The 23,102-nt window shown below is 44.5% G+C and overlaps 1 protein-coding gene across 7 annotated transcripts in view; it reads right to left on the reverse strand.

Moving 5' to 3' along the window:
- Positions 1–1,002: 1,002 nt before the first annotated feature.
- LOC148031192 (putative thiamine biosynthetic bifunctional enzyme, chloroplastic) overlaps positions 1,003–23,102 on the reverse strand; it is a 123,661-nt gene continuing 101,561 nt past the window's right edge. For 4 of the 7 annotated variants that reach the window (XM_087684723.1, XM_087684728.1, XM_087684727.1 and 1 more), the window contains 4 exons: positions 2,657–2,784; positions 2,298–2,551; positions 2,022–2,055; positions 1,005–1,868 (listed from right to left, as the gene is read on the reverse strand). In XM_087684723.1, the coding sequence (XP_087540849.1) occupies positions 1,362–1,868; positions 2,022–2,055; positions 2,298–2,551; positions 2,657–2,784 (923 nt within the window). In that variant the 3' untranslated portion in view covers positions 1,005–1,361. Of the gene's footprint in view, positions 1,869–2,021; positions 2,056–2,297; positions 2,552–2,656; positions 2,785–23,102 lie in introns of all 7 variants that reach the window. The other 3 variants (XM_087684726.1, XM_087684722.1, XM_087684724.1) reach the window with 2 other exon arrangements.

Below are 23,102 nucleotides of genomic sequence, written 5' to 3' on the forward strand. Positions count from 1 at the left end.
TGACATAGAAAGGGGAGTTTTCACATACATGGTTACACCATTTCAATTCACCAATGCATTGACTACTTTTCATCACATCATTTGCACATTTTTAAGCCTATATCACAAAAATACGACATGTTTGTGCACATCTATACATGAAGTCTTATCGAAAACGCCTAGTCAAGTTCAAACTAGTTCCCGAAGTATTGGGTTACACTAGGTTGTATCATAACACATGGTGTTGATGAATGATATAAGCAAGGTTCAATTATAAATAGATATAAGTATATCCCTTCAATTTACCATACATAAATTTTAAACTTTCATTTTTACATAATTTTGACACCCGGACATCACTTAATAGGGATATTTATGAGTTGAATAGAAAAGTCATATATTTCATTTATTACAAAATTACACATAAGGGGTTCTTAAATTAAGCATTAGATGCATGTGATAGTAAGGCTTTACCTATGCTAAACCTTTCAAGCTGTCGAACTACCATCTCTATTAACTCAAAAATGTTAAGCATTTCCTAAAACAAATTACAAGATTTGCAATAAGCTACGCAATCACTATAAACCCCCTAGACAAGTTGCTCATAATACTTGCCCGAACAAAGAATGCTAGGAAGCCCAAGAGAAATGTGAACTCTAATCGTCACACCAATTCATGAGTCTCCAATAGACAATCACATTCCATGTGCACATCAAAAGTACCAATAGGAGCGGTTTTATGCTTACTTGGCAAACATAATATGGACTTCTTGGTAAGCTTTGCAAGCCAGTAACTTACATACACAAAGGTGAATGATTGAACCACAAGTAGGAAGGACTAGGGATGATGTATGCTATAAAAGTGAATTTACTATTTGTTAGCTACACCATTCACATTGTTTGCGAAGCATGAAGCCTTGTTTCGTCGTGTTAATAAGCCATGCGCAATGGAACACATAACATAATGATCATAATTATTTCTTGAATTTAAATATTTGTGGTTGTGAGGAAAGAAGAGAAACATTAAAAGAATAGCCACACCAAATAAAAAGCTACGATAGAGGTGGATGACGATCTGCCCGATGCACAATTCTTTTAAAATAGAACAATCATCTCAATTATTAAAAGCAGAATGTTATACTAAACTAGGCCGATGGCATAATTCATATGCTCGAGAAAGGGCTCCCTTAGCAGCCGCTTGGCAAAGCCAAATTGAAGTGACCATCGATCTTAAAACGCCTGTATCAATGGATTGCATGCTAAGTTCTGACTCTACAAATCAGGGGAAGACGGCTTGCAAAGATGATATTTCTGTGAGCATGAATGACTGCTGTTCTCCAAGAAGGCCATGGAGGGAGTTGATTGGCATTTTCCAAACCAAAACTACAGCTTGTGAGGTCTTGCCCTCACAGCTATGGAAAGAATCGTGGATAACTCGCGTGCCTCTTTGAGCACATCGGGCTTGTCAAACAGGGCAGAAACAACTGCCACCCCGTGCAAGTTTGCTGGCCTCGTGTGGAAGACATCTTCAACATTTGAGGCATTTATACCCCCAATTGCAACCACAGGAAGTGGGCTTCCCTCACACACTCTGTGCAATCCCTGCAGTCCTATGGTTCTGTTGTTCTTTTTTGTAGTAGTTGGATACACACCTCCACAGCCCACATAATCTGCCCCATCCTGGAATGCTTTCTGCGCCTGCTCCACTGTTTTGCACGATGCTCCAATGATCTTGCCAGGACCTAGCAGAGACCTTGCAGTGCTTACAGGAAGATCAGTTTGCCCCAAATGCACTCCATCTGCATCGCTCGCCATAGCTATATCCAGCTGATCATTGATTACAATGGGTACTCCGCTCTCTCTCGCGACTTCCACGCATGACAGTGCTTCCTTGAATCAGTCAAGCAGAGTGAATAACTATCCAACGGTGTAAGGTCATGAAAACTGGATTGACAAACATCTTCATGCAATGGCTGATGCTAAGATACTTGGCTTATTTCATGGGCAGTCAGACTGAATCATAAACTATGCTTCTTGACATACCTTCAGAAAATCCCCTGACTCGGCATCTTTTTCCCTGCGAACCATGCCAGGAAAGGGGAAACATTTTTCAGCCTTCTAATGTAAAATAGGCAATTAATTATGGAAGACGATGTTCATAGTACACAGGAATACCAGAAAGCACAGTGCTTCAAAGTAGGTTGCAATAGTCCTTGATTTTCACAGCTCTTGGCTGTGAATTGTTACTGTGTCTATCTTAATTACAGTCTGCTTTTCAGAAAGGGAAAAAACCATAAAGCACAATTTGTCAGGACAAACCTCAGCTGAATCATTGTAACACCTCCTTCTATAGCTGCTTTCACTGCTGTAGACGTGGACCGTCCCCACCTTTTATTCATGTTTGAATCTGTCACAGCATAGAAGAGCAGATCACTAGCTTTAAAATGCTTCTGTGATGCCCCTCTTTGCCATCCAGTGGGCCTGAATAAATGATCAAGCGGACCATGTGGCCCTTTGCCAATTGACAGTTTGACACTTTCTTGCAATGCCTCTTGAACATAGTGTTTTGCTGCCTGGCACAAAATTATGTTCACACTGAAATTTTAGATAAAATAAGGTAATCTTGACCAAAATAAGTAGCTAACTAGCTCAACTGCAGAAGAATAACAAATGTACACCTGCACAGCCTGAGGGACTTCCATGCCTTTTGCCATAGCTGCAGCAATAGATGAAGCCAGAGTGCAACCTGTACCATGGGTGTTCTTTGTTGCTATGCGCGGTCCTCGAAGCTCACAAAATGTTTGTCCTGCATGTGAAACCAGTAGTGTGTAATATAAAACACCTTTGCAACTAATAGATGTCAAACACCAAGTTCAAGCCTGCCAAGGCCAAAACCCAACAAGGCGTAGGCAAGATGGGAAAAGGAGGCAGTGAGGCGAAGGAAAGAAGCAAAATGAAGGAGATGAGATCAAGTTGGCAAGATGGAGAAGAGAAAAGGAAAAAGGAGGGATGCATGACAGAAAAGAGCAAGAGGTGGGACATCCAAAAGGAAGGCAGCACAATGATGAAAGGCTGTAGGGAAGCAGGTCGTGAGCTGGGTTGGCATAGAGGTTAATGTCCATAGAGGAGGCACTAGAGGCAGACGAATCGTCCATAGTGTACCTGTCAGATTACCTTCTACTTCATTTGAGCATGTCGTCGGTGTTAATCAATCACAAACCCCTCCCATCCCCTGAAGATGTAGATTTTCTTTGCTTTGCTTTTAATGGCTTAGGTTTAAATTCTACACTTTCATTTAGTATAATAGGATTAGGATCTTCTATCTCCACTCCTAGTGCATTTTCCCTTTTAGTTAAATAGGATTAGGATCTTCTATTTCCAATCCTAGTTCCAGATGTTAAATAGCTGTAGATGAAATGCCAATCTACACCCTGGTACTTCCACACACTATACCTTACACACACCTACAAGTGAGCAAACTTATCTATCTTGGGATGGCTGTGTGGAGTATCCCCGTCACTCCCCCTAGACATGCATGTACAGTCGCTCACACACAAGGATATCCATCCTCTACTAATGGCGTGCCTCCACACATTCCACTAGCCACTTAGACACAGATATCTATCCTTTGCTTATGGTGCTCCTTCACACTCCATGGGCCCCTCTAACATTGGATTTTCATCCTTTGCCTCAGTGCCTATCCACCCTCCTTGGGCTACACAAACAGTTTACCATGCCTATGCCTAAGCCCACACACACACATGGATCCACAGTGTACACTTCAGGAATGCATGGTGGATACTTTCAGTTCCCAGCCCTACTCCACACTCAGCATCAACACTCTATCTATCTTTCTTTCCTTTCAGTTGAGGTGTTTATTATTTAGCCATTGTTTCCTACACTACTAGTTTGTTTAGTTTTCATGACATGTGGATCACTACTCTAGTGGTTATGGCTTTGCACTCTTGGCTGCCATGGGAGCCATCGTCCAAGGTGGAGTTTCATGCATGCCTATGGCATTTGGTCAACATGGGAGCCCTCTCCCAAGATCAAGTACGAACACATCCCGACTGCTTTGGTGGCTGACTTTTAACTGCTCTTCCAATTGGGGAGGGTCAAGTCTTCCTCCATACATTCAATCTATTTGCATGGTGGACTACTATCTTGGCATTTTTCAACTAAGATGGAGCTATTGTCCAAGGTTGAGATTTGGGCTTGCCTATGCCACTTGGTCAACACAAGAGCCATCTCCCGAGATGAAGTACAAGCATGCTCCACGTATCCAGATGGTTCATTCTCCTTTGGCCATTCCGACTAAGAAGAGATGGGTCTAACTTCATCTTCATCATCAAATTCATCATGGTTCTTGGCACTGCACCAAAACCAACATCAAGTTCCTCTTCTTCCTTTAGCATCAACATCCATGGTTGAGAAGGGGTTTCTACCCTTCACTAGTATTCTATAGGTTTGCATTTGTCTACAACATCAGCATTCCTTCCTGTTGTACCTGCTCTTTGCATTGCATGATCATCATCTTTGTAAAAGGGTGCTTGGGCACGTTAACAATTTCTCCATGAGAAACACTATCCAAGTTGGACCTATTGCATGCGCATTCTCATCATGTAGCATTACTCTAAGCATCTCATTGTGTAGAGCACCCCTAAGAAAATCCTCAGCTGTTTCCACCAACGGTTCTTTCACCACCTTACCATCACACGTTCATACTTCTTCACTGAGGACGAGTGATCGAGATAGCTTACCTATTTTGTGACATGGTGGATCTAACCATCCCTTTTCATTCTCCACTTGGGACACAGTTACTTGATAGGCCATAAACCATATCTTCTCCCAAAAATTTAAAAAAAAAAGAGCTCAATGTGGTTCCATCTATTTTTGCAGGTCCTAATAGGCCACTGAGCAGCTGATGAGCACCTTTTGTCCAATGCCTTGGCCTCTCTAGGTGATTGCCTAGGCTCCCTTGGTAAGATAACCGTTGCCTCTATAGTCTTGGGAGACCAGTGTGTAGCCAACATGCACCCTTTGTCGGATACCCTTGCTACTTTGGGGTGGGATGCATTTGGGGTGAAAATGGACTTAAGTTTTTCTTCTAGTCTATTCTTGGTCCCAGATTTGGGCCTCAAAGGGGGTGTTGAGCTAAAACTGCATTACAAAGTGATTAGCTCTTTAAAACAGCCCCAAAACATGCAAATTACCAAATGTCCCATCAAATAGTACATGGTCCTAGATAGTTTCTCTGTCCCCTGAGAAAAACCCTAATTTGGGAGGATCCTTCTGCATCTATAAATAGAGAGGCTGCCCACCATTCAGCCTATCCCTTGCCTCGCAAGTTTCAATCATCAGCTTTCCCTCCACTAGCTATCCAGCCCATCATGACTGCTGCCAGTAATCAGCTACCATCATCTTCACATGGTTACATTGTTGCATTTACCAAATCTAGCTCTAGATGTTGTTGTGTTTTGGTCTCTAGGCTACTGCCCTTCCACTTTCAGTCTCATCATAGCTTCAACTAGTGGTTATAATACTCAGGAACTATCTCCGGTGGACATCATACATCAACACCTCCCTCAGCCCGCTTCAACGAGCAACTAGCTATTCAACAACTCTACCCTTCAGCAACTTGTACACTCTTTCCTTCATTTACAGCATTCATTCATTCACTTAAAATTTATATTTCCTCTCTGTTTGTGTTTGTGTTTGATTTTGCATCATGCATTTTGTGTTTTAATGTTGTGTTTGTGTGTTTTGCATTTGTGTTTGAGTTCCCTATGTTTCAATCATGGTTGTACACTTGGTGTTTTCTTTTGCAAAACCTAGCATATCTCCACAAGACCTAGGTCCCTCACCTAAATCATCTTCATGATAGGTTGCAACTGCGTACACATGGAGTACTCTAAACATTTAACCAGTTACCAAGTGTACTCCGCCTGTTGCACCTATTGATCTTGCTCCTCCAAGTTCCCACCCACTTTAGTGGCACATTGCCACACATGTGGCATATGGAGAACCCCCTACACCTCTCCCTTCTAGGACTCTTGAAGGTTTGAGTGATTAGTTTGCCACACTTACACCATACATTTCTCACCACAAGCACTTCTCGCCACTATTTGAAGGCCTAGTGCACCCCCACTTACATGTACTTTTCCACCTTGCCACGAGTTTCTTTGGCAAAGTCTTGTTGAAGGACACATTCGGCGGTGGCCTCACCTTTAGGCTAGCAACTTCTAGATCTATTTAGGTACAGGAGGCTAGCATTACTTATTACTCTCAGCTCCTCAGACGAATGAGTGAGGTCCATAGACTAAAATGTCCCTTTGGCTACTTAGTTTTAGGGCTTTCTCTTTTGTCTTCTGCTAGGTACCTTCATTTACTAAATTACTTGTTCATTATAATCTTTCTTTTATCATTCGCTTTGCATTACTTTTCTTTGTTTAGCACCAAAGCATCTCAATATGAAGCACTGCTATTTGGATTCTGATCTTCTCTAGTACTTACATGTTGGGTTTTGTATTTAAGGCCTAACATTGCATGTTTGCACAGGTCCTTGGGTTGAGGACATGAGTTATTAGCCATTCCTTTGTGGTTTCATCCTCCTTTGAGTCTTGTTCTTCTATCCGCATGGAGGCTTTGTCTTTGGAGGCAGGTCTTGAGGCATCTCTTGATGCTACCATGATGACTACTTCTCCCTAACTCTTCTAGTTGGGATGCTCCTTCTTCCTTCTTTCCATGGTTCTCAACACCACACAAAGATTTCCTTTTTTTTGCAAGTAAAATGTGGCTAATTATATTACTCAAAAGGCTGATTACAACGAAGTGCACATGCTCAACAAACTAGCTCGAGCTGATGCAAATCACAAATCCATCATGTATACAAGCCGCTCAAGGCAGTCTAGGGGGGATGGGGACAAGAAGCCATGGAGGGGGGGTGTATCACCATCTAGGACTACCCACCTGTATCATGAAGAACAGGTCATGGCCACCCCAAGTGAGTAGAAAGTGAAGACAGAGCTCCTGATGAGCTCAAGACTCGCCCTCCACCTGGTCCCATCGGCCGCGGAGGGAGTGGATGATGGAGGTTCAAAGCTCTGCCAAAGTTGCATATATTGAAAGGCACTCCCTGCCAAAAATAACCTGACAATGTACCTTCCCAATGTGCCATCCTGTAACACTTCCTATGATTTCCCATACCTCTGAGCGCTCTGCTGTGGGCTCCAATACTTGGCAATTGGGTAAAGCCTCCAAGCCGACCACTACACAAGACCTAGCCTCGATGAGAAAAATCGTGTCCTGCATCCCGGCCTCAGACAAAAGGTGACGGACCTAGCTAACTGCCTACCTACCAACAAAAATCCCCCCACGAGATACATCCAAGGCTAGGTGCCACACGGCAAAGAATACAACAAGCTTCTCTTAACATGAGTTGTGCCACCTTGTAAGACCAAAGGTAGTGCTTTGGAGTTTCCAAGTGTTGTTGTGGGCAGCACTTACAACCTCCATCCTATTGCATCTCAGCCAACCAACTCCCAACAGCCAAATCTCCATGTGCCAAAAGCCAAAGGAAATACGACATCCTCCTCGGCCTCCAGTTGTCCCACAGGCAATGCCAAAAAGTCCGACGAAAGGCATCCATGATGTTGTGCTCTGCCCAATATCTGCTACGCGAAGGCGCCCAATCCATGTCCTCCCGCATCAGTACATGTGTACCAATCCTAGCTACGTACTCCAAGAATCTCAATGGCTTCTTGGTTACAACAGTGGCCGGCCATAACTACTCTTTAGGGTCTCTCCAGGGTCCCACTCCAGCTCATCAAGTGGCCTACTCTCCCATATCCAAAGGCACCACTCTTGAGACTCCTCTCGGGGCACATAAGGGTCTAGTCGCCAGGTCTTCCCTTGGAGTCCAACCACACGAATCCTCCTCCAAGGAAGGACAATAATCTCCTCATCCTACTACCTCTCTCAAGGACCAAACGCCCCCCATCCTGCACAATGAAGAAAGTCCCGTAGGGGGCACCACCCACTCTACCTACCACCTGTAAGGGAATACCTCTCGGTGAGAATCTAGCAGCCCACACCTCACCAAGCTCCACCAGCTCTCGAATCGGAGGGTCTAGCCACTCTTGACGAATCGCTGAGTCAATCTCCCTCCTCACCTCAACTCCTCTCGTTGACAATATGATGTCCGCTGCAACACCTCCTCATCCGCCATCCTGTACACCTCCCACCACGTCCTGATAGTACGAGCAAGGCCAGCCTCCCACCCAGTCCACTCGATGTGGGGGCGCTAACCAATCTGTATCTCGTCCCAAACTCTAACCTGGGGGTTCCAACCCACTGACTGGCGGTCTATCTCCTCCTAGCATCCTAGGGGCCTCTAAACTAGGGCCTTGCGAAGGCCCTGCTACACTCGAAGTAAAATGGGTAGGAAGGAAGATCTGGGTGGTGTGATTTGGGCAGCCATGAAGATCTATCTCAAGGATGACCTCCAACCACCGCCAAGCCTCGGTCTACACTCCTGGAGGCCCTCCTGCAGAAGGACCTTCTAGGTCTGCCCACCTGGTGTGAGACCATGGACCACTAGCTTGCCCAAAAGGGCCAAGCGCTGGAACTCTCAGTCGATGATCCCAAGCCCTCCCTCAAACCGATGCCAAATGATAGTCGCCCACACCACTTTGGCCCAAGAATCCCTAGAACCGTCTGAGCCAACCCAGAGAAAATTATGCACTAGATGGGGAAGTTGAACCACACAAGACGAGGAGAAGCACCAACAAGAGGTGATGTACCAAGCCGTCGCTAGGACCTCGTTGACCACCAGGGCTTGGCCTGCTAAGGAAAGAAGGACAGTGCCCCAATAGGTCAGTTTCCGCCTAATAGAATTGAGAACTAGAAGAAACTGTTGGGCCGAAGTGATGTCAAGTCCCACCTACAACCCTAGATATCGTACGGTATGTCCCTGCTCACCCATCTGAACCCCAAGTGGACACCCACTCCATGCTAGAGTCCAAATCTGTAAGAAAACCAACTGATTTTCGCCAGTTGATTTTCGCTCCAGCTACAATGCAAAATACCTCCAAAGCTATTCTCACTCTCTCCAACATCTTGTCATCATCCTCTACATAAAGAGCGGTATCATCTGCATACTCTTAAGTCCAGCAGCTCAGTGTTCTCCCTCACTGGAAGTCACAGGCCACGTAGCCCGCTCACACGTGAGTGGAGGAAGTAGGATATTACCTCCACAAAGGGTAGAACAGATACGGCGCAAGAGGGTAGCCTTGCCGGACAGATCTCTCTAGCCGAAACTCCTTCCCCCTCCTGCCACCTATGAGAACCCTGCTAGTGGCCAATCTGTTAAGTGTAGAAACCCCATAGATCCATGCCTAGGGAAAGCCCAACCTCGCCATGGTGCCCTCTAAGAAGTCCCATTCAACCTTGTCCTAGGTCTTCTCAAAATCCATGAGTACATCGAATCCTTGACCACTGTGCTAAGCCTACTCGATTGCTTCGAAGAAAGTCAAGGCATTGTCTAGGATGCTCCTATCCTATACAAAACCTGTCTAGGTGTCATGAATAATGTCTGGAAGCATGAGCAAAGTCGACCACCAATCTGTTGGGTATTTCACTCACGCCTCACTTATGCCTACGCTCACATAGGGGTGTCGGTGATCAGTAGGACACTGGGGCACTTTTTACTCTCGGTAGGAGAGGTTTTTTCCCCCAAACTTATGGTATTATTTCGTATATGCTTATAACACACACTTACGGACACTTACTGTGTTCGGGTGTAAACACCCCCTACAACCCTAAGGTTTAAGGGTTGTACCTTGTACTTTGAGTTTACACTCTTTCAGTTTAATGCATTGGGTGTCGTGCTTCACTCTCACACTGTTTATTGTTTTCTATACTAAGCTTCGATCCTGTCTTCCTCTCTCACATTTGGTATCAGAGCATTGGCTCTGTTCAATTCACGCTTTGTTCAGCTCAGCTCTGCTTAGCCTACATGAGTCCCCAGTCAGTACTAGATCTGCCCCCTATCCACTGTCAGCTCTGGAGCTACCCTGCTCTTGCTCAATCAGTCTGCACCTCCATCAACTTGACTACCTTTCTGACTGTGACCAGGGCATTGCCTATGACCAGTGCCCGCCCTCTACTGCTCTTGCCAGCAAAACGTCCTGCCAGTGTCCGCCAACAGTACCGCCTGACGCCTTCCCTTCGTCAGTCGACTGCGCCCCTATGCCTACCGTGCCCAGCCAAACCCCACGTCAACTGCTGCACGCCCCACCAAAGTCGACGTCACCCACCCGCAGCTGCACGCCCCGCTTATCAATCACGTTGCCTACTGCCCACCCCGTCAGCTGCTGCACGCCTTGCCACGTCAGTCGTAGATAGCCCGTCTAAAGCACTGACTGTACCTGCCTAATACCTGCCGGAGGACTCTGCGCCAGTCAACCTGTAATTTTTGTAGTAAATGTCTTTTTTTTTTATTTTTTAATTCCAGCATAGATTTCTGGAAGCTAGGGTTTCTATGCAGTAGGCACAGCATTCAAAAACATATTTGGGATACATTGGATGCAAATTTCTAGCCAAATTTATCAAACATTTTGAGGCTTTTATGTTTTTTGAGGACATTGGTATATGTACTGCAACTACAGTCACAGAAAGACTATTCTGAACACATTTGAGGCAAGAAATTTTGGGGATTTTACTGGTACAGTGTTGCTGAACATTGGTTGCACCTTGGATTGCATGCATTACAGACAGTTTTAACAGAGTGCACCTCTGTACACTAATTGCAGAAAGTTATTTTCTGCAATTTCTGAAAATTTTCAGATTTCCAGTGTGGTCCTGCTTCGACATTGCTCTTTTACTCTTTTTTTTTGGTAATTGATAATCATGGCAAATGAAGGAGGAGATGTCTTCATCTATGTATCAGAGGAGGATAAATTGGATGGAAATAACTATTCCCTTCGGTCCTTCATGATGAAGAATGTACTTGTGACAAAAAATCTTTGGGATTATTTCAGTGGAGAAGAAGCTAGACTTAGAGTTGTGGCTCAAACTACTCCTCCTCTAAGAGGACGTGCACAACGGGCACCTCAGCCTGCTCCACTTCAGCCACTTCCCCAAAGAGCAGCAACTCAAAAGGCATGGGATACACAAGATGCATAGGCTTTGTCGCTGATTGCATTGGCAGTTTGGCAGTCAATCATCCCCCACATTCGTTCAGCAGCTTCTTCACGAGAAGCTTGGCTAACTTTGGAGAAAATGTTTATAGGCAAGCATGAAACTTGCATCTCTTTCTTAAAGAAAGAGATAGAGACATTGAAAATGGATGAAGGTGATTCTATTCAGGATCACTTAAACAAAATTCAAGACTTGCGAGAGCAACTCATGAATGCTGATGAATACTATTCGGATGCACATATAATATCTACCACTTTGAACTCATTACCTCCTTCGTACTTGGCTTTTCATACGGCCTTAAACCTCACCATGAAGATTGCCGTGCAGCCAATCACTTTTCTTCAATTAGTCAGTTTGCTTCTAGAGGAGCAAACAAGAAGAAATAGTGGTGTGGATGCTATAGCCTCTGAGCAGGCTTTTATGGCTAGACAGAAGGGCAAAGGCAGCCAAGTAAAAAATGCTCCGCAGAGTTCTAGGACTTCTGGCACATCACAAGCAAGTAAAAATAAAGGGGGCACACAAGCCAAAAAGGACAAATGCCATTATTGCAAGAAGCCAAGCCACTACACCGTTGAGTGCAAGAAGCGAATTGCCAAGGAGAAGAAGGAGTCAGGAATGTCTGTTTCTGATGCTCCTTCCACTGCTATTGAGTCCGCGTCCTTTGTTGCAGACAGGGACTATTACTTTTACACATGAAATTATGACACTTCTTGGGCTGATCGAGCATTTAGCTCTACTAAGGATGCGGCACTTGGTTTTTTGACAGTGGTGCTTCTAGGCATATTACATCTCGCAGAGATTTATTTGCATCTGTTCATGCAGCTCCAATTGGCAAGTCTGTACAGTGTGCCAACAATGAATCATACCCTATTCGAGGTATGGGGGAGATTGTGCTCACAGCCATTGATGGCTCTATTCTCCGCCTACATGATGCTTTATTTGTGCCAGGCTTAAAGAAGAATTTGCTCTCTATTTCTTCTTTGGCACGTTGTGGATTGCATGTCAAATTTGATGATGACAGATGCATAGTAAGAGACAAAGAACACATGACTTTGTTCTTGACAGGCACTTTACGTCATGGGTTATACGAGTTGGATGCTCTTTCAGTTGATCAATCAGTGTACTTGGCATCCACTCTTACTCCTACTATGATACAGATAAAGTTATGGCATGCTAGAATGGGGCATGTGAACTTTGGCAGCTTGATGCTCTTACAACGTACGCAGATGCTAGATGGATTACCTCTACTAGAGAGACCTCCTGAGCACTTGTGCGAAGGATGTACTTTGGAAAAAATGCATTGTTTTTTGTTTCCCCGTGATGTTGCTTTTAGAGCAACAGCCAGGTTGCAATTAGTGCATTCAGATGTATCTGGGTCTATACAGACAAAGTCATTGGGAAGATGTTACTATTTTGTGACATTTATTGATAACTTTACTCAATTTTACTGGGTCTACTCCTTAAACAAAAAGTCAGAAGTGTATGATACATTCTTGGCTTTTATTACACTTGTTGAAAACCAATCTGGTTTTAAAATCAAGACTCTCCATTCGGACCGAGGGGGGTAATACATGTCCGCTATGCTGAATTCTTTTATGAAGCAGAGGGGCATTGTCCATCAGTACACTACTGCTTATACTCCACAGCAGAATGGGATTGTAGAGAGGAAGAATCGGTCACTCATGGAAATGGCTAGATGTATGCTGAAGGCAAAGAGCTTGCCTCACAGTTTTTGGATGGAAGCTGTCATGTGTGCTTGCCATGTTTTGAACAGATGCCCCACCAAAGCTTTGCAAAAAATCACACCTTTTGAGGCTTGGAACAGCCGAAAACCTTCTGTTGGATACTTTCGTACCTTTGGCTGCCTTGCATATGCACATATTCCAAAGGTACTCAAGAAAAAGTTTGGATAACAAGGCTGTCAAATGCATTTTTATGGGATATAGTAGTGAGAGCAAAGGCTACAAACTCTATGATCCTGTTTGTAAAAAGGTGTTTGTCAGTAGGGATGTACTATTTGATGAAAAATCAGAATTGTCCCTAGCTGGTTTAGATACATATCAGGCTGCCCGTGATGTATTTGAAGGGATGTTGCCCATTACATTTGGTGATTTAGCTGGAGTTTCAGCAAGTGAACTCAATGTTCAGCCAGCTACTCCTTTGGAAAATGCAGAAAATCAGCCATTGGCTGATCTGAATATTCAGCAAAGTGCTGAAACTGAAATTCAGCAAGAGCTTATGCACAGTCAGGAGGCAAGACAAATGCCTAGATGATATTTACAGACTATGAAAGATAGTCATCTGGATGCACCCATGGCTAGTCGTACTAGAAGGCAAGCTCGTATGCATGATACTGCACATACCATGGAGTTTGTTATGGCAGCAAGCACCCTTGATGAAGAGGAGCTTGAATGTTTTGAGGATGCACAACAGAGTGTACATTGGATGGCAGCAATGCAAGCTGAATTGGATTCTATCACTAGGAATCAAACATGGGATTTGGTGTCTTTGCCATTTGGGAAGAAAGCCATTGGAACAAAATGGGTCTACAAGTTGAAACGGAATGCAGATGGATCCATTGTCAAATACAAGGCAAGGCTTGTAGCTAAAGGCTATGCACAGAAGCAAGGCATTGACTGTGAGGAAACATTTGCTCCTACTTCCCGCATGACAACCATCAAGTCTGTGGTTGCTTTGGTTGCTCATTATGGATGGACTGTGCATCAGTCGGATATTAAAACTACATTTTTACATGGGGAACTTCATAAGGAAGTATATGTACAGCAGCCCATTGGTTTTGCAGTTGACGTCTGTAGAAGGCATTGGCAATCTCCATCACCTCATTTCGACTAGAGCGAATCCTCACGTACTGATCATGGAGGCTACGAATCTGATCTCCTGAGGTGCGAGGCTGATGCACGTGAACAAACTCTCTACATATCATGTCCCCCTTCCGCACGCAAAAGGCTACTAAGGTACGGAAGGAGACTCAGAGCGCCTGTCCTCAAGACCGGTGAGGGCTACCCGTGTGCACACCTCCTGTATGTGGAGAGTGGGATCCCTTGGTGCCTCTTGGAGTAGTTTCTGAGTGGCTGCTAGGTATCGCCGGAGTGCTCTCTCCTCCTCCCAACTCTATTGCTTGGCCTATAGGGCTACCTCCTAGAAAATCCTGCTCAACTCGGCTAAGACCTTTGCAACCTCCTCTGCGATCTGGTCCCCCGTCGCCCACTCCCTAGAGTTGCTCAATCTGCCTCCTCACCTCCTCCCTCCTATAGATCGAGTCAAGGATCCAACATGATCACATATCAAGGGCTAAAGCTGGAGCATCAAGTGTGAGAAGAACGGAGCAGTGATCAGACAAAGTGGTGCCAACCAACTACCCTACATGGCCTCTTCGAGAGCACCCCCACTCTCCCACATAGAACCGGTCCAACCGCTCCAAAAGAAATCCGCCCAGTCGCCTGTATCCCCAAGAGAAGTCCAACGACCTCTCCCTCCTGTGAAAAGCTGGGTCTCGCCAAGCATCACGTGCTCCTACTGCGAGGAAGAAGACCTCTCATGCCTCCTGCTCCTCCCCTGCCCATACCTTCGTAATCTCTACCTTTGCCCTGCTAGTCCTCTAAGGCCTCCACGTTGTTGAAGTCTCCTTCAACAATCCAAGACTCCAGCTCTGGAAGTCCTGTTGCAATCTCCATCCAAAACCTGCTACATGCCCTAACCTCAATAGGAGCCTAGACATTGAGGACTCCAAGGCATGAGTCCCCTAAATCCAATCTGATCCATTAGACCCTCCCTACCACAATCGTCATGTGGTCTCACACACAAGCAGTAAGGCTCAGGCCAATAGAGGTGCATACTCCTCCACTCCTTCCGTGGGCACCGATGGAGTACTCCCAGTAGGTGTGTGAGCTGCCTAGAAGTACCTCCCTACCTAATGGGCTTGGGAGGGGGTGAGCTTGTGCTCCAAAAGAAGTAAGATGCCAATCCGTTCGACAAGGGTAGACTGTAGCTCCTGTGGAACAATCAATTTCCTGGAACCACCTGACCCACTATAGTGGAGGTTGTTCATGTTCAAGGATGCTAGGTTTAGACTCATGGGGAAACCTGTGATTGACCAAACAGGCATATGTTCGGTGTGGAAGCTGTTGATGAAGAAGAAGAGCTATGGGGCACACAAATGCACTTGGCCACAGGCTTGGAGAGTGAACTCCATTCCCCCATGGTGGCTCTCGAGCAGACCATGGGGGTAATGGATGCTCCATGCGGTACCACCAGGACGTCTACCAACCAGGCTGAGAGGCATGACTCTGTGCATTGGTAGAAGTGGGCAGCCTGTGCAAGGGGCCACTCGATCACATCCATCGGTGAGCTCCATTGGGAAGGGGCTTGAAAAATAATGCTCAGATGTGGGATCTCGCCTCCAGCCCATCAGTTAATGTCAATCATGCACCTTGGCCACTGCTGGGAGAAGAGTGCTAACTCTCCTTCACCCCTATTGGGAGTTGTGGTTTGTAACCTCGCCCCTCACTTCCTCCTCTATCTATGTCATCGTCCACTCTTGAATGAGAGGCTTGAAAAAAGAAAGCATAGTTTAGTCCATCTGGTGGTGCTAGTAAATGGATCTTGCCGCTCCTCGACCTGCGGACCATGAAGATCCACCTCCAGAGCTAGTGAAAACTCTCCGCACTCCGCAACTCTCAAATAGGACCACGGACCACTACGGAAAAATTCATGTGGGAGCAACTGCGCCTGTTGAGGAAAAGTGTGATGAGCAACTAGGCCAGATGAGCTAGCGGCTATGCGGGGAGGAGATGGGCCGGGGGGGAAGGAGAGAAAGGGGGGAGTCACATGTACTAGGTGAGGATCAAGGGGGCTGATCAACAGGCGAGATAGTGGGGAAGAGAAAGAGTGAGGGATGGTGGGGTGATCGGAAGTATGAGGCGGGTGTGGGAGGGGCGAGTGGCCCCAGAAGGGGGAGGCTATGGGATAGGGTCGGGGAGCAATCCATGAGGAGGGGGTGGGCATGGGGGCTAGGGGGTCTTGAGTGGGGTGGGTTGTGATGCCTCAGTGATGGGTGGTGGGGGTGGAGGCCTGTGATCCTGCTGGGTGGGACGAGCGGGGGGGTACTGTTGGGTATTTCACTCACGCCTAACTTACGCCTACGCTCACATCGGAGTCTCGGTGATCAGTAGGACACTAGGGCACTTTTTACTCTCAGTAGAGGTTTTTCCCCCTAGACTTATGGTATTATTTTGTATGTGCTTATGACACACACTTACAGGCACTTACCGCGTTCAGGTGTGAACACCCCCCTACAACCCTAAGGTTTAAGGGTTGTACCTTGTACTTTCAGTTTACACTCTTTCAGTCTATTGCATTGGGTGTCGTGCTTCACTCTCTACTGTCTACTGTTTTCTATGCTGAGCTTCGATCCTGACCTCCACTCTCACATTTGGTATCAGAGCAACATTGGCTCTATTCAGCCGAGGTTCCGTTCAGCTCAGCTCCGCTCAGCCTATGGGAGCTCCTACTCTGCCCGTCGGATTCGACACGACTGTAGCAGCTCGACCAGTGCCTTGTCCTGCAGCACTTTGTCCTGCACTCGCCAGGCAACTCTCACCCTGCCAGTGCCTGCCTCATCAGCTACTCATCCAGCTCCTACCGCCTAGACGTCAACGCTTGCCTCTCCCTGCGTCGTTTCGAACCTGCGTCCACAACTCGTCCGTTTGCCCATCGCAAAATAAACTTGAAGAACTCTAATTTCAAATCTTCCCAACTTCTCGCAAAATGAACTTGAAGAACTCTAAATCATTAAAAAGAGAAGATCTCGAGCAAAATGACCCCAGGATCGTAACCAGACATTTTCTCGGATTGACAAGGACTATAGCCATCCGTCAAGGAAGTTACCGCGTGAACAAGAGTCATGGGCCATAAGTCGAATTTAACCAAACACATTTTAAACTTGGCAAGTAAAATAGATCACAAAGCTTTAAGCTTTAAAGCTTAAAGAGCTTGAAAATAAACAAGAAGAAGAAGAAAACATCGCGAACAAGCCACCGAGACTCAAAGAACTCTAAATCATTAAAAAGAGAAGATCTTGAGCAAAATGATCTCAGGATCGTAACCCGACATTTTCTCGGATTGACAAGGACTGTAGCCATCCATCACGGAAGTTACCGCATGAACAAGAGTCATGGGCCATAAGTCAAATTTGACCAAACACATTTTAAACTTGGCAAGTAAAATAGATCACAAAGCTTTAAGCTTTAAAGCTTAAAGAGCTTGAAAATAAAGGAGAAGAAAAAAACGTCGCAAACAGGCCACCGCCCCCCTTTTTTATTGAAAAAACGGCGCCATGAACCCCCTAATTTTGGCATCCTTAATTCTGGATCAAAAAACCTGAATTCACCTTCAATAATTCAGCAGTTAACTCCAGCAATCTCCCCCTCTTCTCAGTTCGACGAGAGGCTTGGATTGAAGCAAGATCATTCGAGAGCCAGGCGAATCAATCATGGCATCTTTGGCAACCTCTCTAGGCCTTGACAAAGATCAAATCGCCAACATCAAATTGTATCTTGAAAGCTTCTAGATTGTTGATTTGCCAAGATACCCTCCATAAAGAGCTCTTCTTCTTGGCCACAACCCTTCTTCTTCAATTTAGCTATAAATACGAGGCATTGGGAGCCATTGAGGGCAGTCCGAGCAAGAGAGGAGAGACTCTTCTCAAGAGTATAGAGCCAAAGGAAGTGAGGCAAGAGAAGCGTGAGGACGGGAACCCTCATCACAAAGACAATAAGGATATTTCGCGAATTCTTGAAATCAAATTCACCATCCCTTCTATCCCATTTCTCTGTGGAATCAAGACGCTCCTCGATTTTTCTAAATTCTTGGTGATCGCCTTCCCCCATCAATCTAAATTTCGTCAATCTAATTACCCCCAAGCTCCTTCGCCAAAAATCCCCTTTTCAATCTTGCAATTAAAGACCATGGCCCCGAAGAAGAAAGCTACAAAGGTCCCGGAGGCAAGAGCTGCCAATAATGGTGCGGACACAATCACTACAAACAGAATGATGAGTACTGGGGTTACAAACGACGCTGCAAATACTATCAACCAAGCACCCGTCATGGATCCCCATGTACTATATTTTATAATTAAGGCAGCTAACAGGCTACCATTCCATAAACGGGTAACAAAAGCTACATTAGTAAAATAAGATTTTTCTCAATTCCGACATATAATCTTTTTTAGAGAATTCTTAACCGCAAATTCCAAGGGATAACTTGGATCTGTATAAGATGAACCTAAGCAAGTACAAGGAATGTACTGTGTATCCCTAAAAGATTTAATATTTTTTATGTGTTGATAGAACGAAACCTCTGATGGGTAATCATGGATGCTAACCCTAGATATATAAGAGACCTTGAGATAAAATCGCCAAAGAATATCATTCGTAATTAAACTAACCAAGATTTTCTTTTATTGCAAGCAAGGATCCACAATACTCGAAAGGGGTTATTCTCAAGAATAAAATTATTGTTTAGATTCAATCCAACTAGATCCCAAAGGAAAATCCTGGAAGACTATTCGAAGGTATTGCCACTTAAGCTAATTTTTCCTTTTACGCTAATTTTGCCACTTAGACTAATTTTGGCTTGATGTTATTATGTTTAGAAAGAAAGGATTTTTCTTGGAAATCAATTTGTTAAAAGTAATGCATTCAAAATAATATATTTGTAATTGTAAGTTAGGTACTAATCTTTCCTAAAATCATCAAGCTAAAAGATAGATGATTGAGTACAGATCGCCGACTGAGTCAATATACCGACGAGCACAGAATGCCAACTGAGACAATGTTCTTAATGGCACTAGACCTCCCCAAGGCCAGCGTGAATAAAACCTACTCCAAGGGGTTTTTTCCTTTGTTTCACGTTAATGAGTATAGACCAATCATAACATGAAAGGTCTTGTCATAGGGAACTCTAGTCGGTAAGAGGAGGTGAGGATACCAGGGGGCTCTGGTCATAAACTCCTTAGGCTCTTACAAACTATCAACTACCCTTCAATTTACACTCTGTGTCCTAGAAGTTCCAATACTACTTGGAAAATGAAACTTGGAGAGAATAATACCTTCGAACAAAAAACATTTTTTTCTAAAAGGAACTATTAAAAAAGAATTGCTTTACTCTGTTTTTGTGTCATGAATTAAAGTTGTGTAACGAATTTGTATCAAGGGATAATTCAAAAAAGCTGTTTTTATATGTTGAACCTAAAGTGGTAGGTAATTAGGTAATTAAAAACACTCTCTCAAGGGACGCGAGAGGATGGATCCCTGACAGATCTAGACCTATGGTTGGGTGGTCTCAATAAGCCGAGAGCTTTCCTAAGAAGGAATAAAAATCGCATTTTTTATGGACCATTAGAGACCAGAAAGCTTGACTCGCATCATTTAGAACCTGGGTAGAAGGGATTAAAGTGTCATACTTCTCCCATTTTCTTAGAATCTAATACAACGTAAGTCCGTTTCAATCAACAATTTCCTAAAAGGAATGGAATCTCAAATCGCTAATACTAAACTGTTAATAATAGATTTGACTGGAAAAACTCAGGTCGATCCTCATGGGAACGGCTGGAACTTTCATTGCGAGGTAGACTCAAGAGAGCCTAGTTAGCAAACTCTTAAGGGTTTTCATAAAAATCCTGGATGGCGCTTCCTAGAACATCTCTTGATGGACCACTAAGAACGTACTGCCAAGGAAAGCTCGGATGGTACAGATTTATTCAATTTCATCAGAGATTCTACTTCTCAATTTTGCATTTTTGCTTTTTTGTTCGAGTTATTGTATTTTAGTTGTGTTCATACATTTTGTGTTTTCTTAGTGCAAACCCTAGCATATCTTCACATTATACCTCCTGAACAACTTATCATCGTTGGTTGATAGTCCACCGACAAGGTGGCCTAACATCTTGTTGGCAAAGCACTACTCTAAAAGGCCCATACAGTAGATCACCTCAAAGAAACATCCCCCTTGTACAAAGGAAATCCTAATGGCTGGAGGAAGGGAGTTTAATGATGAAGGGACCATGAACCTGACTAATAGGTGCCAAGAGGGCCAGCATCTGAAGGCTCTACCAATCTATGTGATATAGAGGATGAAGTACTTGCTGAGGCTGGAAGATATAGAGGATGAAGTACTTGCCGAGGCTGGAAGATGGGTCATGACAGTTTTGTCATCTTTATGCATGGAGAAATCATTGCCCTCAGCGCTCTTGTCAAAGAAGGCTACTAATGTCTAAATATCTAGCAAAGTGGGGCGAGTGCCACGTTGAACTTCTTTGAAGTATCAAAACTGATCTTGAAGCACACCATCCACATGTTTCCCTTCTTTGCAAGACGCAGTCTCCTGCCCTTTCCTGGACAAGGATCCCCCTAGGCTGAGCACAACCCAATTTCTAATCCCCTTAACTTTCATAGCCTTAGCATTGCACCACCACCTCTTTCCACTCTTTGAAGTAAGCTCCAAAAGTGATATGACACTACTTTGAGTGATTGTCAATGCACCTCCCTTCACTAGACGAGGACTTCCCCCGGGCTGAGAAAGGCCCACTCTCTACTCCCCCAGCTTCTCCAACCCATGTAACTTACACCACCAACGCTTTCCATTCGTAGAAAGAAGCTCCTAAAGCAGTATGAAACTACTATGGGATATTTTGACATCACAAAGTTCCCTCCACCTTCAAACTGGCCTTGGAGTTCATATAGAGTTGTAGCTTAACAACATCAGGTGTCTTCTTTATTGGCACTGTCCAAGCGGGATCAGAAGTTTCTGCTTTACCAGTCATGCTTCCAGTTACTGTTTTGTTCATTCTATTGTTTAGGAGGCCTTGTCTATGCCTGAGTGAAGACAAGCTATGAAGGCAAAGCTTGATTCCATTGCTAGGAATCAAACATGGGTTTTGGTAGAGAGACCCTACCATATACATGTGATTGGAGTGACATGGATCTTCAAAGTTAAGTCCTGCTCAGATGGTACCTCGAAGAGGTAGAAAGCACAACTAATAGCCAAAGGCTACATCCAGCAGACTAGGACTAATTATGAGGAGACATTTCTGCAGCCTGGACACTTGTTATTGGCAATTTGTTAGCTCTTGGAGCCCATCATGGTTAGCTGGTATACCAGATGGATGTGAACAATGCCTTCTTGAATGGTGAGATTCAGGAAGATATGTATGTTGAGAACCTGGAGGGATTTCTTATTGTAGGTTATGAGGAGCATGTTTAGTGCTTAAAGAAGGCCTTGTATTGTCTGAAGCAAGCTTTCCATGCATGGTACTAGGGAATGTATATTTTTCACAAGGTGTCTTTTTTTCTTTACTTCACAAGGGAATGTATATTTTTTCTTTATTTCCATGCATGGTGCTAGGGAATGTATATTTTTCACAAGGTGTCTTTTTTTAAAAATTTCATAGAGTCTCACAAGGAGTAGATTCAATGTGAACCTATATTGTTACTCAGTTGATTCACTTCATTGTCTTATTGATCTGATTATTGATGACTCACTCTCACAAAGGTTTCTATTATTCGTATCAGTTGAAACTCGAGAGTTACTTTTCAATTGACTGATTTGGGGCTGCTGCATTATTTTCTTGTTATTGAGATTGGTCAACATGAGCATGACATCTTTCTTTTACAACAGAAGTATGGTTGATTGTACATAATTGGCTACTGTAATGAATCCCAACAACAAGTTGTATGCAAATGATGGTTCAGAGTTGCTGGATGCTACCATGTATCTGCAGCTTGTCGGTACTCTATCTGGCCAACACATCTTCTGATTTGGCATATGCAGTCAGCATGCTTAGTCAATTCTCTTCAGCACCTCACCATACTCCTTTGCAGGCAGGGAGATAGTACTTTGCTTTCTTTGAGATACCTATCAGTTGGGGATTCATTATCATAGACTAATTGTCCTTCACAGTTGACTGATTTAGATTGGGCAGGAGATCATATGGTGGGTATTGCTTGTCTTTTGGTCCTAGCATGATTTGTTAGTCTAGGCGGAAGCAAACAACTCGTGCAGGATCATCTACAAAGGTAGCATACCTGACATTCTATGATGCTACTTCGGAGATTCTCTATTTAAGACAACTATTGGATGACCTGGGTAACTCCACACCTCTACACGAACAGTAAAAGTGCCATGAGATAATGGGATTGGCACTGAACCCAGTCTTCCATTCAAGAACCAAGCATATCAGACTTCACTGGCATTTTGTGCTTGAGAAGCTTGAGCAGCATGTGACTTCTTTGGAGTATGTCCCTACTTGAGAAAATGTGGGTGATGTTGTCACAAACATTTTACCCCAAAGTAACCTTATCAGCTACTTGCAAAAGTTGGTTTGGCATCACCCCCTTGGCAGTTTAAGAGAGGGGTGTTTCTCGCCCTACCAGTTTTGGTAATCAGCTACTTGTACAAGTTTTGTTGGTCCTCCACCTGCTTAGCAGTTTGAGAGGGGGTGCTTCTTGCCCCACCAGTTTTGGTCTCTTCTCAGCTTCATTTGGGTGCTCATCTCCATTGGATTCCCAAAATGTCAATGACAGGGTGTTGAGATAGCACTTCCTCTGTTGTAGATGTTTGGCTCTATTTACAGGACCTCATTGTACATTCATTTCATTCCCACACCATCAGTGACTGTTGCTTCTTCCCATGCTCAGGGGTGAGCCCATGTGACCCTATGTTGGGAGATGAATCTAGCATTCATTTAAGCACACGTGGTGGGCCCCCTTGAGACATAGGCCGCTGCTAAGGTCTCTAAGCCTTTGTACGTAAATCTTTGGCAGCAAATGTATGAAGGTCTGCCACTTTCCTAGAGGGTGGCTATCCAATGAGAATCTTTCGTGAGAGAGGTAAGGTCTCTCTACCATA

Source organism: Lygodium microphyllum, chromosome 9, assembly GCF_053477565.2.
Source record: "Lygodium microphyllum isolate KBCC chromosome 9, Lygodium_microphyllum_v1.1.10, whole genome shotgun sequence".
Classification (NCBI taxonomy): domain Eukaryota; kingdom Viridiplantae; phylum Streptophyta; class Polypodiopsida; order Schizaeales; family Lygodiaceae; genus Lygodium; species Lygodium microphyllum.